Here is a 17,852-nt window from a genome sequence, read left to right on the forward strand (position 1 = left end):
TTCCAGTCCCTGACTGATAGGTATATTCTCAACAATTAGTTGTATTGCAATGAATGAGCCCAATAATAACATGATCTCAACAAAACTCTTATTTCCATTTATTTACACTCAAATATATGAGTGTTTGGATCATCTTTCAAACATACAGTGTCTCTTTTAGCACTACAGGTCCACACAATTGACTTGTGAAGTGAGTGGGAGGCAGTTGTGGTTTTTTTTTGTTTTGTTTTTGTGTAGTTTTTTTAGGGTTTTTTTTTTTTTGATCTTGCTTTTATTTATTTATTTTATTTTGTTTTATTTTTTTTGTTTTTGGGCCACACCCGATGATGTTCAGGATTTATTCCTGACTGTGCACTCAGAAAGCACTCCTGGCTTGGGGGACTACATGAGATGCCGGGTAAGGTCTGTTTCAGGCTAATGTGTGGAAGGTAGACACCTTATTGCTTGTACTGCCAAACAGGCCCCTTATTTTATTTTTTTAATAATATTTAAGCACCATAATTACAAGCATGTTTGTAGTTGGTTTTTTTTTTTTTTTTTTTTTTTTTTTTGGTTTTTGGGCCACACCCTGTGACGCTCAGGGGTTACTCCTGGCTATGCGCTCAGAAGTTGCTCCTGGCTTCTTGGGGGACCATATGGGGCGCCGGGGGATTGAACCGCGGTCCGTCCTAGGCTAGCGCAGGCAAGGCAGGCACCTTACCTCCAGCGCCACCGCCCGACCCCTTGTAGTTGGGTTTTAATTAGATAAAATAAATATTCATCAATGTAACCTTCCCACCACCAATGCCCCCCATCTCACTCTTCACTCATTCCCTGCCTGTATTTGAGATAGGCATTCAATTTCTCATACTCACTATCATTGTCATGATAGTTGTTAATGTAGTTATTTCTCTAACTGCACTCACCACTCTTTGTTGTAAGCTTCCTATTGTGGGCCAATCCTTCCAGCCTTTATCTCTATTGTCTCTGAATATTATTACAAAAATGCCTTTTGTTTTCCTTAAATCTCATAGGAGAGTGAAACTATTCTGTGTCTATCTCTATCCTCCTGACTTATTTCACTCAACATAATAGTTTCCATGTCCATCCAAATACACGAAAATTTCATAACTTTTTTTTACTGATGGCTAACTACATAGTATATGTAGAAGTTTCTTTAGCCACTCATCGGTTGTAGAGCATCTGGGTTGTTTCCAGATTCTGGCTATTATAAATAACACTGCAATGAATATAGATGTGCAGAAGGCATTTTTATATTGTGTATATATAGGTTATATCCCCAGAAACGGTATAGCTGGATCATATGGGAGCTCTTTTTCCAGTTTTTGTTTGTTTGTTTGTTTTTGGTTTTCGGGACAAACTCGGCAGCACTCAGGGGTTACTCCTGGATCTACATTCAGAAATAGCTCCTGGCAGGCAAGGGGACCATATGGGATGCCGTAATTTGAAGCACCATCCTTCTGCATGCAAGGCAAATGCCCTACCTCTATGCTATCTCTCCAGCCTCATTTTTCCAGTTTTTTTTAAAGAAACTCAATATTGTTTTCCATAAAAGCTGGACTAAACTGCATTCTCACCAGCAGTGAATAGGAGTCCCTTTCTTTCCACGTCCTCTCCAGCACTTGTTCTTGTTTTTTTGTGATGTGTGTCACTCTCTGTGGTTAGGATGGTACCTCATTGTTGTTTGAATTTTCATCTCCCTGATGATTAGTGTTGTGGAGCATTTTTTCAAGTGTTTTTTGGCCATTTGTATTTCTTCTTTGAGGAAGTGTCTGTTCATTTCTTCTCCCCATTTTTTAATTGGGTTAGATTTATCTTCTTGTTAAGTTCTGTCAGTACTTGTTTATCTTAGATATTAGCCCCTTATCTGATGGATATTGGGTGAATAGTTTCTCCCATTCTGTGGGTGGCTTGGAGCTGGGTTTTGATGGGAAGAAGACAAGTACACTACTGATGAATGTGGAATTGGGATAATGTCCATGAGAAATCAGTATTGACAATCTTGTAAAGCAATAAATAAATAGATAAAACGCAAAGGTAGCCATGGAGATTCCCTTATCCTCTCACTTCAAGGCAGCCAGTGATCACAGTTTAATCTGATTCCTTCTATCTTGCCTTCACAGTCCTGTGAGAACATGATTGAAGCCAAGCCTCATTGTTTTGTCATGGTGAATTGTTGCGTTCAATTGACAGAGACATTGTTGACAGAGATATGAGAGTTCAGGGAAGGAATGAGCACTGTAGATAGAACTTGTACATATGTAGTAGGAAATGGACAAGTCAATGTCTGGTGGAAGGAAAACTCAGGAGACAGAGGAAAAAAAATATGCCCATATGAATGTTCATGATTCATCACCATTTTTTTTTTTTGGTTTTTGAGCCACACCCAGTGACACTCAGTAGTTTCTCCTAGCTATGTGCTCAGAAATCACTCCTGGCTTGGGAGACCATATGGGATGCCAGGGGATCAAAGCGCGGTCCATCCTAGGCTAGCACGCTCAAGGCCTTACAGCTTGCTCTACCACTCAGGCCCCAATCACCATATTATACTGGAGACTGAGAGCTCTCAGTTTAGAATGTAAAGAAGGGTGTGGAGAGATATTAGGGCATCAAGGCTATTTGTCTTACCTACAAAGAATCCCAAACAGTTTGATCCCCAATACCTCTGAGCAATACTAGTAAAACTTTATAATGATGAAGCATAGAGCACATCCAAAACAGATGGGGGTGGCCTACATTTTACATATGGAGAAGAGAATTTAAATGTGCCCCAACTAATCTATTCTCAAGCTCATGGGGTATCCTGGTGAGTGCAAAGAGACCTCATATTTCTCTCCTGTCACTGCCAGTTCAGAAGAAAATCCCAATCTTCATTGATGTGGCACACCCAAAGACTTCCATGTTGATGAGATGACAACAGTGCAGGTGCCCATGATGAGGCGGATAGGAATGAAACAGTACCTGAAGGATAAGCATGTGCCCTGCTCTGTGCTACAGCTGGATTATAATTATGATGCCAAGATGCTCTTCATCCTTCCTGACCCTGGCAAAATGGAGGAAGTGGAAGCCTCCTTGACTCCACAAGTGCTGGAAGAGTGGAAGCACTCTCTAGAGAACAGGTGAGCAGCGGGACAACCCCCCCCCCAGCACTGACAGAGATCTGGGCCCTTGTGCTAACACAAGTTAGAACAATAGCTTTCAGTAGCCTTGTTGCATGCACCAAATCTTTCCATAGAGGCCTAAATCAGAACCTCCTCTGCTCATCTATAATAGCTCCAACCACAAAATCTGTTCTCAACCTTGCTGCAAGAGAATCAGATTCTGTAAGTCTCCTGATGTCTGCCAGAGTCACACAAATGGGTGAACCAGGAAATTCAGGAGTGAGCTAAACCACCTAATGCGTGTCAGGCTCCCATCAAGAGAGCAGAGGCAGCTGGCATAGGGTGACTTTAGAAACTCCATGGCCACCAGAAGAAGAAGCCAGAGGACTTTCATTAATCTGTGAACACAAATGGGAAGAGCCCAACACTTTGTTTGGCCAATCAAAATCGCAAAAAAGAAACAATAGCAGAAACAGCAAAAAGCAGGAGCAGGGCGTCAGGCATGTAGTTTCTCAGGCATATAGCAGAGCAATTCAGCAGGTCTCCCAGCACTTCTGATCCAGCCTTATGTATCCAGTCCCAACTGACCTATAGTGGCATTTACAAGAGGCTTCTTATAACTGAATTATTCTTTTTTTTTTTTTTTTTTGGTTTTTGATTTTTGGGTCATACCGGGCAGCGCTCAGGGGTTAGTTACTTCTGGCTCTATGCTCAGAAATCACCCCTGGCAGGCATGGGGGACCATATGGGATGCCAGGATTAGAACCACTGTCCTTCTGCCTGGAACACAAATGCCTTACCTCCAGGCTATCTCTCCGGGTCTTATAAGCCTTACAAGTGACTTCTTTTTTGTTTGTTTGTTTGTTTGTTTTTTGGCGTCACACCTGGCAGTGCTCAGGGGTTACTCCTGGCTCTATGCTCAGAAATCACTCCTGGAAGGCTCAGGGGAACATATGGGATGCCAGGACTCAAATCAGTGACCCTCTGCATGAAAGGCAAACCCCTTACCTCTATACTATTTCTCCGGCCCCTATAACTAACTTCTTAAAGGAAAAAAAATGGGCTTGTGGCAGAGAGCCTTAAAGCTGAGTCTCTTCATTTAAAAAGCCATATGCCAGTTTTCCTATAATATATGAAAAGGAGTATTGGAACAGAGGGTGGGTACAGGGCTCAGGGTTCAACCCTTGTGACTGGGATTTGATCCCTGGCACCACATGATCCTCTGAACATCTGATCTGACCCTGGTGATTATGAGCTCTGCTAGGTTGGCCCAGGTATGGAAGATGGAAGGGCAGAGAGGAAATAAGAGGCATAGGAATAAAGGAAGAGGAGCAGAATGGAGGGAAGGGGAAAGGTAGGAAGTAGACAGGAGAGGAGATAGAATGGAAAGGGAGGGAAGGAGAGGAGGTGGAGGGCAGAGAAGATGAAGCAGTCGGGAAGGAAGACAAGGAAAGAGAGGAGACGAGAGGGAATGGAAGGAAAGAGAGAGAAGGCCTAACACCATCCTGTACTAGTCTAGATAGTAAGTTTCCTCCTCCTCCTCTGTGCTAGAGAAACCCATCTGAAAATGAGCTGTTGAGCTCTGCCCCAGCAAGAGGTTCCCCAGCCCAGCAGAGACAAAGGTGGGCTCTCTGGTGAGCTCTGCAGGGAGAGGGAACTCATGGGAACTTCTGACCTGAAGCCCAGTGCAGCAAAACTAAGAATGGAATCATCTAGAGCACATGAAATGGGGCCAGCAGGGGCAGGTCCTGTACTCATAGAGCTGACTCCAGCACCATCTTCCTCCAGCAAAGATTACAAGATCATTGATTTTTACCTGCCCAAGTTCTCCATCTCGGCCACGTACCAGTTACAGCAGCTCCTGCTTCCCTTGGGGTTCACCGAACTGTTCTCCCCAAGTGCTAATTTTTCCAACATCAGCGAGCAGCAGAACATAAATGTGTTGCAGGTGAGTCCTCAAGGATCTAGGACAGAAATATGCAGGACTTTGTGGGTGCTGGGAAGTGGGTAAGGGCTCATCCTGCCACCATAAGAGGTCTTGGCCAACTTAAGAGCTTAGCTCTGGCTAAAATGAACAAAAGTGGGGACAATTCCTTCTGGTCTTCAGGTAAGTAGAATCACTGCTGATGGAGCCAATATGAGAGTCACGGTCCCCACACTCTGAGCTCAAGGGGTCAAGGCCAACTCCTTGCTGGTGTGGTCACCAGCACCCCAGAACATATGTTGGACAGTGGCAGTGAGTCCAGGCGACAAATGGGTTCCAGGATCTGATGGGACACTTTTCAGGGTGACTGTAACAAGTGTTGATGTAACTGCTGTTGGATCTGGAAACAGCTCTTAGATACCCACAGTGTAATGACAGTTAGACCTAGACAAGCTCCCATACATGCCCCTGGGAATGCCCCCTTTGATATACCCCATGTCATGCTGGGTATAAAAAGAAAAACATTCCTGAGTCAAAGAATGTGACCAAGGAAGGTAAAAAGTTGCACCCTGTGAACATCTTCACTCTATCTAGTGTAACACTGACTTTGCATTGAGCCTCTCAAAGCTCTTGGCTGCCCAGAATCCTGGGACTGATGTCATATTCTCCCCATTTAGCATCTCCACAGTCTTGACATTCCTGGCACTGGCGGCCCGAAATACCGCCCAGACTGAGATCCTCCAGTGTCTCAAGTTCAATCTCACCAAGACTCCTAAGGATAAAATCTACAGGAGCTTTCAACTATTACTGAGCATACTGTATAGTCACAGAATTCCCCCAAAGATGAACATGAACACTGCCGTGTTCAGGGCCGAGAAGCTCAGGTTGGGGAAGTGCTTCCAGGCAAAGGTCCAGGTGATATAATTCTCCAACATCATCACCACCAATTTCCTCGATTCTATTGCTGCCAAGAGGCTCATCTCTGTCTTTTTTTTTGGGGGGGGACCACACCCGGTAATGCTCAGGGGTTACTCCTGGCTATGTGCTCAGAAGTTGCTCCTGGCTTGGGGGACCATATGGGACACCGGGGGATCGAACCAAGGTCCTTCCAAGGCTAGCGCAGGCAAGGCAGGCACCTTACCTTTAGCGGCACCGCCTGGCCCCTCATCTCTGTCTTATGTGGAGGATAAAAACAAGGGGATGGATGTGATCAAGTACTTAGATTCACAGACCAAGTTAATGCTAGTGAACTGCCTTTTCTTTAAAGGTAATATGACAGGGCCTGTGAGGACAATGAAAAGGGCTTTCATTAGAGCCCTCGGGGCTGCTCTACCCTGGCTCAGTAAGCTCCCATCACAGGCCACTTTGCAGGCCTCAAGTCTCAGGCAGGCCAGCTATGGGTCCTGGTTGAAAAACCCTGGGATGGTTTTTGGATGGTCCCATTCCATGCCCTATGCATTGAGGTAGAAGAGACTGGTCTCCCAGGCAACACAAAAACAATGACTCACATTGTGCAGAGGTCCCTTTTGGTCAAGAGTTTATTTGCCCTGCTTGGCATGACCAGCACCTGTGACCTAAGTTTTCAGCTTTCTGGCTCAACCCTGGGTACAAGGAAATCTGGGCAGAGCTCACCAAATGGGTTACTCAGAGACAGTCACTCTACCATTTTCTCTGCCTCTGGCAAGTGGAATATATGTTTTGACCCCAAGAAGATGATCATCATGTCCAAAGAAAACAGTTTTCAGGTACCTATGATGATGGTAAAAATGTGCAGATAACATTCTTCCATGATGAGGTGCTGGCGCAACTGTTATGTAGGTTCAGTATTGGGACAATAGCCTCTATGCCATAATCATCCTCCCCAATCTGGGCAGCATGGCTGAGCTAGAGGCTGCCTTGCTCCCCATAACTCTCCAACACTGGAAGGAAAAGCTGAAGATGAGGTACCTACACCCTGTCTCTGCTGGTCCCCTTTCTAGGTCTTCACCTCCCCAGACCCCTTCACTGCAGGACTCTACCAAAGTGGATCTGTGTTGGTGTCTGCAGTGGGTCACAGATACTTTTTTTTTTTTTTTTGGTTTTTGGGCCACACCCAGTAACGCTCAGGGGTTACTCCTGGCTATGCACTCAGAAGTTGCTCCTGGCTTGGGGGACCATATGGGACACCGGGGGATCGAACCGCGGTCCGTCCAAGGCTAGCGCAGGCAAGGCAGGCAACTTACCTTTAGCGCCACCGCCCGCCCCCCCCCCCTTTTTTTTTTTTTTTTGGTTTTTGATCACAGATACTTTTTTTTTTGTGTTAATTTTTATTGTAATCATCGATTCTCATCAGAGAAACTTACAGCATCTTTTGGATACGTAATGCTATCAAAATCATTTTCATGAACAATAAGAGCAGTATTTCATAAGGTTAAGAGCATGTTACAGTCATTGCACTTTTCTTGCTGTTTCTGGACTCTAGTTCCAGAAAACAATCTCACAGATGCCCTTGGGATATATAAGAAGAGAAAAAGTGAAAGAAGCATTAGGTCTACAGTAATCAAATTGTCTCACTAGTAATACAGCCAATTTCCTGTCAACTCAGGACATATCTTAGGTTGTCACATATTTTTAACTCATTTTTATCCTTTTGAGACTTTGTTAAATTCACTTTTAAGCTGCCTAATAACTATTCTTTTTTTTTTAATATAATTTTTATTTTGATCATAGTGTCTTACATATTGCTGACAATAACATTTTAGGTACATATTTACATAAAATCAGGGGGGATTCCCATCCCCAAATTGTCCTCCCTACCCCTCCGTTGTTGTCCTACCTCCCATTTCCTCTTCCCTCACCCCCAGGGCGGCTAGAATATGTGGTCCCCTCTGTATCCAACCCACTACTTAGTAGTCTTGCACCTGTTTGGTCTTGATGCCTCCCTTATCTCCCCCTCTAACTGTAGGCAGGACTAGCTAGTTCAAGTTGCGTGGTTTTGTCTGAGAAGGAGAAGATAAATAAACTGGGGTAAGAGTCTAATACTCCCAAAATGGGTGGAATCCTTCTAGAGGCTCTCATCATCGATATGGGAGATGAAGGAGAGAAAGAAGGTGAAACACTCCACCAGTACCAAAAAAAGTGTCAATTATCCAGTGAGGACTCCAGCTATATCGATAAGCACCACAAAAAAAACAGCCGAAAAACAAAGCAAAACAGACAGACAAACAAACAAACAAAAAACAGAACAAAAACCAACAAACAAACCAAAAACACGCCATGGTCTTGAAATAAGAAACATGGCATAGCACATAACGAGGGAAAAGAAAAGAATAGAAAAAAATAAGTATAATTGGGGACGACGATTTCAATAATCACACCCAAACAGAGAAATCGACCAAAATAGATAGGTAAATAAAAATAATAATAACAATAATAAATGAAGGTAAAAGATATATATGTATATATATATATATATATATACACACACACATATATATACATATATATAAAATACTAAGTTTTTGTGCTTTTTGTATTTTTGTTTTTTCCCCTCCTGCCCTGGCACAGTAAATATTGGGGTCATTCGAAAAGGAATTCACATGGCCTAAGAAATATGGGGTTTCTCCGTCCTTGGAGTATACTGTCATGGGATCAGCTCCAGACTTTGCTCAGGATCATTTATTCTCCTGGTGGTGTTTTTTGGCGTGTGGAAGACTTCTGTTCTGTCCAGGGTGATACACTCAGAGCTCTGTGTTTAGAGGTCTCAGTATCTGCACAGATCCTGAGGTAGGACTTATGGTGAGGTCAGTCTTTGTGGTTCTAGAGGTTCTGTTACCTCAGTGTCGTTTTAGTCCATCTTCTGTGGTTGGTGACCTTGGTCTTTGCACTGAACCTAGGATGGCACCTAGGTTAGCGTCTTTCTTTGTGCTTCCAGAAGGCCCATTCTGTTGCAGTTGTCTCTGTCAGACCTTTGGGACTGGGGGTCATGCTTATTGTGCGATCACAGATACTTTTGAGGCTTCCTGACTCTTAGCACCTGTGTAGCTATGAGGGTGCCAAGGAAAATGGAGGAACAACTTTAGTTGAGAGAAACATGCTTTAGGAGCACAGTAAGGACCCCAAACAACATGGAACTCTACTGCCTCCCTTAACATATCTCAGTAGAGTGCTAGCCAGGGTTGGGGTAAGACAGGCCTGGGGATACTGTAATGGGCCAGCATAAAATTACTCATTCAATCACTTCCTCACTCAATCACTCAATATCTCACTCACTCACTGCTCACTCATTCACTCTCTCACTCACTCACTCACTCACTCATTTATTCAGGCACTCATTCATTCTCTCCATTCTTTTATGTGCTTCAAAGCCATTGACTATCTCATTCATTCACTCATTTATTCACTCATTCATTTATTTATTCACTCACTCACTCACTAATTCATTCACTCACTCGTACTTTGACTCACATTCATTCACTAATGCTCACTCACTCATTCTACCACTCATTCATTCTCTCAATTATTTTATTCACTCCTGTAGTCATGCACTAACTCATTCATATTCTCATTCAGTTGGTCACACATTTATTTACTCACAGGATCCATCATTCATTCATTCATATACTCACTCGGCATTGGGGGGGGGTGAACCCTGAGCAGAACCAGTTCAGGGCTCCAATTCATAGACTGAATGAATGCTCTGTTTCCTTCAGCTCCCTGACCACTCACCCTGCAACTGCCCAAGTTCTCCATCTCCAGGGACTATGACCTGGAGAAAATTCTTCCCAAACAGGGCATTTGTGAGGTCTTCCCTAAGCAGGCAAATCTCTCAGGCCTGACCAAGGAACAGAACTTCACCATTTCCAAGGTGAGACAAACTTGGGAATCTGCTGGCCTCTGAACGGGTTGTGTTATGATCATCCAATGAACAAAGGAGCAGCCAGAGTTTGTGGTCACTGTGTCCTCCTCTGATCCCCCTGTCTCTCTAAGTTCCCCAGGTGAGCTATTTTGTTCTTTTCTCTACCCCACTGTGGAAAGTCCCACCTTCTCCTGATCAGGGTTTAATCCAGGGCCCCTCTTCATCATGACATGAGCTCAGTTGTTAGGTTGCATATAACAAAGCAGCAGCAGCAGTTAGCAATTGGGGTGGGGGTTAGTGGAGCTTCTTAAGTTGTGCTGAGATGCCCTAAGGGGAGGGAACACAAACCAGACCTGACTCCCTAAAGCAGAAATGTTGATTCTAATCAGAGTAGCTGGACAGAGGGCTTCTAGGCACTGGCACAGCAGAGATGGAGGGCAAGCATAAGACATTACTGCCCATTGCTCTTCCCCAGGGCTGAGTCTAGCAGCTGTTCCAACCACAGAGGTTCAGTCTAGGGCTAGGCTCCAAGAAAAGTGCAGGTGCTGCCTCTCAAGGAGCCCATGGTGCAGGTTGGGCCTGCAGACATGATATGGGCAGGCCAGATATGGCAGAGGCAACCTCCTGTCATATCTGACTCTCCTGCCCCTCAGCCCATTGAGGCATGTAAGACAAGACTGTTCTGCTAACTCTGGGATCCAGGAGGACCATACTGGGGACTTGCAGGGTCATATCAATGGCCAGCAGGGACCTGAGGAAGACTTACTGCCTCATGTTCTTCTGCCCATGGTGGTGACAGCTCTGTGAACCCACAGATAATTTACAAAACTGTTCTGAATGTGGATGAAGAAGGAACAGAAGCAGCAACAGCCACAGCTTTCAAATGTGTCACTACTTCCTCAAACACAAACAAAACAACGGTGAAATTTGACAAGCCCTTTCTCATGGCTGTGTTCTCTGAGACTGGACACGGTGTCCTCTTCCTGGCCAAAGTGACCGATCCTCTACAGACCCACACTCCAGTGTGACTGCAGAGTCTGAACAAGGGAGATGCTGCCCTATGTGAATATGTGCCATAATTACCCAAAGAGCTATGCCCAGTCCCCCAATATGTGTCCTGTATGCAGTTGTGGTAAGAGCAATAAAGACCTTCCACAGCACCCACTTAGCACTTAGCTCCAGATGTGCCTGAAGGAACCCTGCAGCTGCCCAACCAGTCTCTGGACACCACCCAGCCCCATCAGCTCTGGGTCTTTAGCTGCAAAACTTCTTCTTCCAGGCTCTGAGCTAACAGCCCAGGTTCAGAGGCAGGGTCAAGCCAGAAGCCAGCTGCTTCTGATCTCACTGAACTCTTAATCATCGTTGGGGTACAGTTTGCCAACAAACCGATGTGCCCACCTGGACCATAGTGCAAACAACTCTGTCATGTGTAGTTCAGCTTCCACTTCTGCTAGGACACTTTGACCCCCAGCCTCAGCAAGCAAATCTGAGACAGTTGTTCCATCAGGCTCAACTGGAGTCACCCAGATACCTCAGGGTTGCCCTTCTTCCTGGACAGAGAATACCCCTGACCTGGAACCAGAAGGGAGTTGAGATAGCTCTATGAGATAGCTAGACAGAGCTGTCCTCAGCATCATGCCCATAGCCTCATTCAGTGGGATACTGGGAGTAATGTCTTGGCTGAATCCTGACTAAGCTGAGATCCCCTGTGCATTTGATTTCGCCATGCCTTATGATATCAAACCTTTTATTATTCCTGGAAACTGAGGAATAATAACAATATTGATACGATAACAATAGAGTCAGACATTTACCATCACAAGGTCACTGAATGGGTATCCTGGGAGCAAGTTCCAAGGAGTGGGACAAGCTAACAAACATTTCCACCACGAATTCAAGATTTCAACTCTGCACATACACTTACAGAGGGCGCCAGAGCACACAGGTAAGGGGTGCTGTCTCCCAACAAAGCCAGCTCCCAGATGCTGATAGAATCCTGCTGGTCCTTGTGCCTCTGACCATGTGTCTATAAACTGAGGCTCCTTGACCCTCCTGGAGCTCCATAAACTTTCTGGAGCAACTCAGGAACTCAGGTTCCCATCCTTCTTTTTGTGTCCTGTGATTACCAGGACAGAGGAATGGAAGGGCAGAGGATTTAGGAGCAGGGGAGCCCAGAGCATCCCTGGTCCCTAGGTGAGTCCTTGCCCCAATCTCCACATGTCCTGGCTGGCAATATCTCCTGTGTGTTTTGTGAGATTTATTCCATCAGATTAGTGGGAGATCTCTGCAGAGGGGACATAGCCTATGCCAATATCTCCCAAGGCAAACTCCCCTTGAAACCACATGCCGGTTTTCTGGCCATCAACCTACCTGTTCCTACTCCTCTCTGTTCCCCAGTCACATAACAGCCTCTTCTCCTGCTCACCACTTAGGAAATTCAGGGCTCATATGTGTGTGGAAAACCATGGATACATACAAAAGGCAGAGAAGCAGACCGCAGGGCAGGGCAGCAGGGATAAAACAAGGAATAGAAAGTTTCCTCCTAGTCCAGCTCCTGCCTGTCTAAGTCCTTTCTGGAGGAAGTATCTGTAGTTGATCCTGGGAGAGAGCATTATGGTTTCTTTATTGCAAACCCACTATACAATGGCCTGACCCAAGCAGAGGGGGTATCAGAGAAGTGGGGGAACAAGGAAGAGTCCCCAAGTCCTAAGGTGCCAGGAAAGAGCTTGCAGGGAGTCCCAGAGAAGGGTGAATGTGGACTCTCAGAGCTCATTTCCAGCCGCAAACACAGGTTGTGGTGGTGATGGTGGTGGAAGCAGGAGAAATTGTGGTTAGGATTCAGGAACCATGGTATAAAGTGTGGAGGAACAGAGCTTGGGCTTGAGGGTATGAGGTGTGCTGAACTCGCGCTGGGCCACAGAGAATGAGGGTTTGCACCTCTCAGAGTTGAAATCAGGATGAAATTTTAGTTTGAGAGTTGAGAAATATTTGTCTTCTAAGAAAAAAGGCCAAAGTATTTAGCAAGGTTTATCTGTCCAACCAAAATCCAAAAAACACCTTTCTTGCAAACAAATACTGGTTCATTCCCTGTGTTTGGTTACTTTTGTTCCCAAAAAGAGCATGGCAGATGCTAGGGAAAATTTGACCTCTAAAAACCTCTAACATTCGCTCTTTTTACCTTAGCAAGAGACATTTTTCAATCCTTGCCTGATACGTATATTCTCAACAATTAGTTGTATTGTAATGAGCCCGATAATAACATGATCTCAACAAAACTCTTATTTCCATTTATTTACACTCAAATATATGAGTGTTTGGATGATCTTTCAAACATATAGTGTCTTTTTTGGCACTACCGGTCCACACAATTGACTTGTGAAGTGAGTGGGAGGCAGTTGTGCTTTTTTGTTTTGTGTGTGTGGTTTTTTTTTTTTTTTTTTAGGATTTTTTCTTGGATCCTGCTTTTATTTTATTTATTTTTAATTTTTTTTTTGTTTTTGGGCCACACCCAGTAATGCTCAGGGTTTATTCCTGACTATGCACTCAGAAATCACTCCTAGCTTGGAGGACTATATAGGATGCTGGATGAGGTCTGTTCTAGGCTAGTGCGGGGAAGGCAGATGCCTTACCACTTGCACTACCGCTCAGGCCCCTTATTTTATTTTTTAATAATATTTAAGCACCATAATTACAAGCATGTTTGTAGTTGGGTTTCAGTTATATAAAAAAAATATTCACGTGTAACCTTCCCACCACCAATGCCCCCCATCTCACTCTTTACCCACCACCTGCCTGTATTTGAGACAGGCATTATATTTTTCGCACTTACTATCATTGTCACGACAGCTGTTAATGTAGTTATTTCTCTAACTGCACTCACCACTCTTTGTGGTAAGCTTCATATTATGGGCCGGTCCTTCCAGCCCTCATCTCTATTGTCTCTGAATATTATTACAAAAATGCCTTTTGTTTTTCTTAAATCCCAAAGGAGAGTGAGACTATTCTGTGTCTATCTCCATCCTTCTGACTTATTTCACTCAACATAATAATTTCCATGTCCATCCACGTATACAAAAATTTCATGACTTATTTTTTGCTGATGGCTAGCTACATAATATATAAACCACAGTTTCTTTAGCCACTCATCTGTTGTAAGGCATCTGGGTTGTTTCCAGATTCTGGCTATTGTAGATAACACTGCAATAAATATAGGTGTGCAGAGGGCATTCATATATTGTATTTTTGTGTTCCTAGGTTATATCCCTAGAAGTGGTATAGCTGGATGATATGAGAGTTCTTTTTCCAGGTTTTGGTTTTTTGTTTGTTTGTTTGGGGGACACACCTGGCAGCACTCAGGGTTTACTCCTGGCTCTACATTCAGAAATCACTCCTGGCAGGCTCGGGGGACCATATGGAATACCAGGATTCAAACCATCGTCCTTCTGTCCTTCTGCATGGAAGGCAAATGCCCTACCTCCATGCTATCTCTCCGGCCCAATTTTTTCCAGTTTTTTTTTTTTAAGAAACTCAATATTGTTTTCCATAAAAGCTGGACTAAACTGCATTTCCACCAGCAGTGAATAGGAGTTCCTTTCTTTCCACATCCTTTCCAGCACTGATTGTTCTTGTCCTTTATGATGTGCACCAGTCTCTGTGGTTTGGGATGATACCTCATTGTTGTTTGGATTTGCATTTCCCTGATGACTAGTGTTGTGGAGCATTTTTTCATGTGTCTTTTGGCCATTTGTATTTCTTCTTTGAAAAAGTGTCTGTTCATTTCTTTTCCCCATTTTTTACTTGGGTTAGATTTATTTTCTTGTTAAGTTCTGTCAGTACTTGTTTATCTTAAATATTAGCTCCTTATCTGATGGATATTGGGTGAATAGTTTATTCCATTCTATGAGTGACCAGGATCTGGGTTTTGAGGAGAAGACAAGCATACTGCTGATGAATGTGGAGTTGGGATTATGTCCAGGAGAAACCAGTTTTGACCATCTTGGAAAGCAATAAATAAATAGATGAAATGCAAAGGTAGCCATGGAGATTCCCTCATCCTCTCACATCAAGGCAGTCAGTGATCTCAGTTTAAGCTGATTCCTTCTAATCTTGTTCTGCCACGCTCATTGTTTTGTCATAGTGAATAGTCGCATCTCATCACAGGACAGAAACATTGTGAGAGTTCAGGGAAAGAATGAGCACTATAGATAGAACTTGTACATATGTGCGAGGAAGTGGACAAATCAATGCCTGGTGGAAGAAAAACTCAGAAGAAGACAGAGGGAATGCCCACGTAAATGTTCACGAAGCATCACCATTTTTTTTTGTTTTTGAGCCACACCCATTGACATGCAGGAGTTACTCCTGGATTTGTGCACAGAAATCACTACTGGAATGGGGGACCATATGAGATGTCAGGGGATCAAACCATGGTTCATCCTAGGCTAGTGCGCTCAAGGCATATGCCTTACAGCTTGCTCTACTATTCGGGCCTCAATCACTATCTTATACTGGAGACTGACACATCTCAGTTTAGAGTGTAAAGAAGGGTGTGGAGAAATATTAGGGTGTCAAGGCTATTATCTTACCTACAAAGAACCCCAACCAGTTTGATCCCCAATACCTCTGGGCAATACTAGGAAAAACTTATAATGATGAAGCATAGAGTACCTCCAAAACAGATGGAGTGGCCTAAATTTTTTATATGGAGTAAAGAATCTAAATGTGCCCGAACTTAATCTATTCTCAAGCTCATGGGGTATGTCCTGGTGAGTGCACAGAGACCTCACACTTTTCTCCTGTCACTGTAGCTCAGTGGAAAAACCCATTCTATCCTAAATTGACACAACCCAAAGACTTCCATGTTGATGAGATAACAACAGTGCAGGTGCCCATGATGATGCGGATGGGAGTGCACCGGTACCTGAAGGATGAGCATGTGCCTTGCTTTGTGCTACAGCTGGATTACAAGAATGATGCCAAGCTGCTCCTCATTCCTTCCTGATCCCGGCAAGATGGAGGAGGTGGAAGCCTCCTTGACTCCACAAGTGCTGGAAAAGTGGAAGCACTCTCTCCGGCAGAGGTGAGCAGGGGGACCCCAGCACTGATGGAGATCTGGGCCCTTGTGCTAACACGAGTTAGCACAAGTAGCTTTCAGTAGGCTTGTTGCATGCACCAAGTCTTTCCATAGAGTTCCTGAATCAGAACCTCTTCTGCTCGTCTATAACAGCTCTAATCACAAAATCTGTTCTCACACCTTGCTGCAAGAGAATCAGATTCTTTTAGTCTCCTGGTGTCTGCCAGAGTCATACAAATGTGTGAAGTGCAGGAAATTCAGGAGTGGGCTAAACCACCTAATGTGTGGGCAAGCTCCCATCAAGAGAACAAAGGCAGCTGGCATGTGGTGACTTTAGAAACTCCATGGGCACCAGAAGAAGAAGAAGTCAGGAGGCTTTCATTAATCTGTGAACACAAATGGGAAGAGTTCAACACATTGTTCAGCCAAAGAAAATCCCAATAAAAGAGGGTCATAAACAGGGAACAGCATAACATAAGCAGCAGAACATAAATGTGTTGCAGGTGAGTCCTCAAGGATCTAGGACAGAAATATGCAGGACTTTGGGGGTGCTGGGCAGTGGGTGAGGGCTCGTCCTGCCACCATAAGAGGTCTTGGCCTTATGTCCTAGGACACTGATCGGCGAGCCACATGCGGCTCTTTATACTTTTTATTTTTTTATTTTTTTTTTTTTTTTTGGTTTTTGGGCCACACCCTGTGACGCTCAGGGGTTACTCCTGGCTATGCGCTCAGAAGTTGCTCCTGGCTTCTTGGGGGACCATATGGGACACCGGGGGATCGAACCGCGGTCCATCCTAGGCTAGCGCAGGCAAGGCAGGCACCTTACCTCCAGCGCCACCGCCCGGCCCCCTCTTTATACTTTTTAATGCAGCTCTTCTGTGTTCCGGGCAGCCGCTCCAGGAGTCAGGACTCTGCTCCTAGCCTCTGTCAGTGCACACCCTGTGTGGCTCTCAAAATAAATTTCAATCATGGTTTTGGCAAGATTTGGCTCAGTTGAAAAAAAAGGTTGCCCACCACTGTCCTAGGTCATCCCCTGGGGATAAGGATATTGACACCCATCTAGCCCTGGGAATCTCCAGAGAGTGGGGACAGGTCTCCTGCAGGCTGTTAGTTTGCCTTAGGCAAGGACTGGGCCTGGGTTGATGGGAGAACTGACTGTGACAGTTTGAGGGGACAGTGTTTATGTGAGCAGACAGTGTAAGGGGACACAGTGTCAGTGTGAGGAGAGACAGTCAGTGTATGGTGACACAGTACCAGTGAGGACAGACACAGGCCCTCTTGTGAGGCAGACATCATGCTCACCCTCCACAGGGCAGGTATGGGCAATGATTGGCACCTGGCACAGGGCAGCTGTGCCCCATGATGCCCTGCCTGCGTCACCACCCAGCCTCACCCCACTTTTAGTAGGAGGCTCCTGTAACCGTGAGGGTCAGTGGCCCTGATCTTTCCTCTTAGAGCCTTCCCCTGCCCCCACTCCTGTGCTTTTGGCTGACCCTTGTGCTTTCCCCCAGGGCTTCCACAAGGCCATGCTGGAGGTGAATGAGCGAGGACCTAAGGCCGGTCCACACACTGGCTTCCACGTGTTTCGCATGTCTTCTCTTCGATACCCCTCCATAACTTTCAACCGTCCCTTTGTCACTATTATCTACTCAAACAACACTAACGACATCTTATTTATGGGCAAGGTGGTGAACCCCACAATCTAGTAGCCCCACATTGGCACTGGCTCATCGGAGACGAGTGTAGACCCCAACCCAGAGGCTGTACATGAGTCATAGGGACTTTGGGGTGCTGAGTCCAGCTCTAAAACTTTGTGTGGGAAGCAGTAGTTGGTTCTATATGACAGTGGACAGCTCTAGTATCTATGCTCATAGAAAGTGGGGGAGACCATCCTGAGCACTTGTGTCATTCAATGAG

At 44.9% G+C, this 17,852-nt stretch overlaps 1 protein-coding gene across 1 annotated transcript; it reads left to right on the forward strand.

Annotated features, from left to right (window-relative positions):
* The first annotated feature begins 2,889 nt into the window (after positions 1 to 2,889).
* LOC126004283 (kallistatin-like) lies at positions 2,890 to 17,641 on the forward strand. The gene is made up of 3 exons (XM_049770743.1): positions 2,890 to 3,119; positions 4,890 to 5,049; positions 17,447 to 17,641. Exons 1-3 carry the CDS (start codon positions 2,911 to 2,913, stop codon positions 17,639 to 17,641), a joined length of 564 nt encoding a protein of 187 aa, XP_049626700.1. The 5' UTR covers positions 2,890 to 2,910.
* Positions 17,642 to 17,852: the final 211 nt, after the last annotated feature.

Source organism: Suncus etruscus, chromosome 3 (assembly GCF_024139225.1).
Source record: "Suncus etruscus isolate mSunEtr1 chromosome 3, mSunEtr1.pri.cur, whole genome shotgun sequence".
NCBI lineage: Eukaryota > Metazoa > Chordata > Mammalia > Eulipotyphla > Soricidae > Suncus > Suncus etruscus.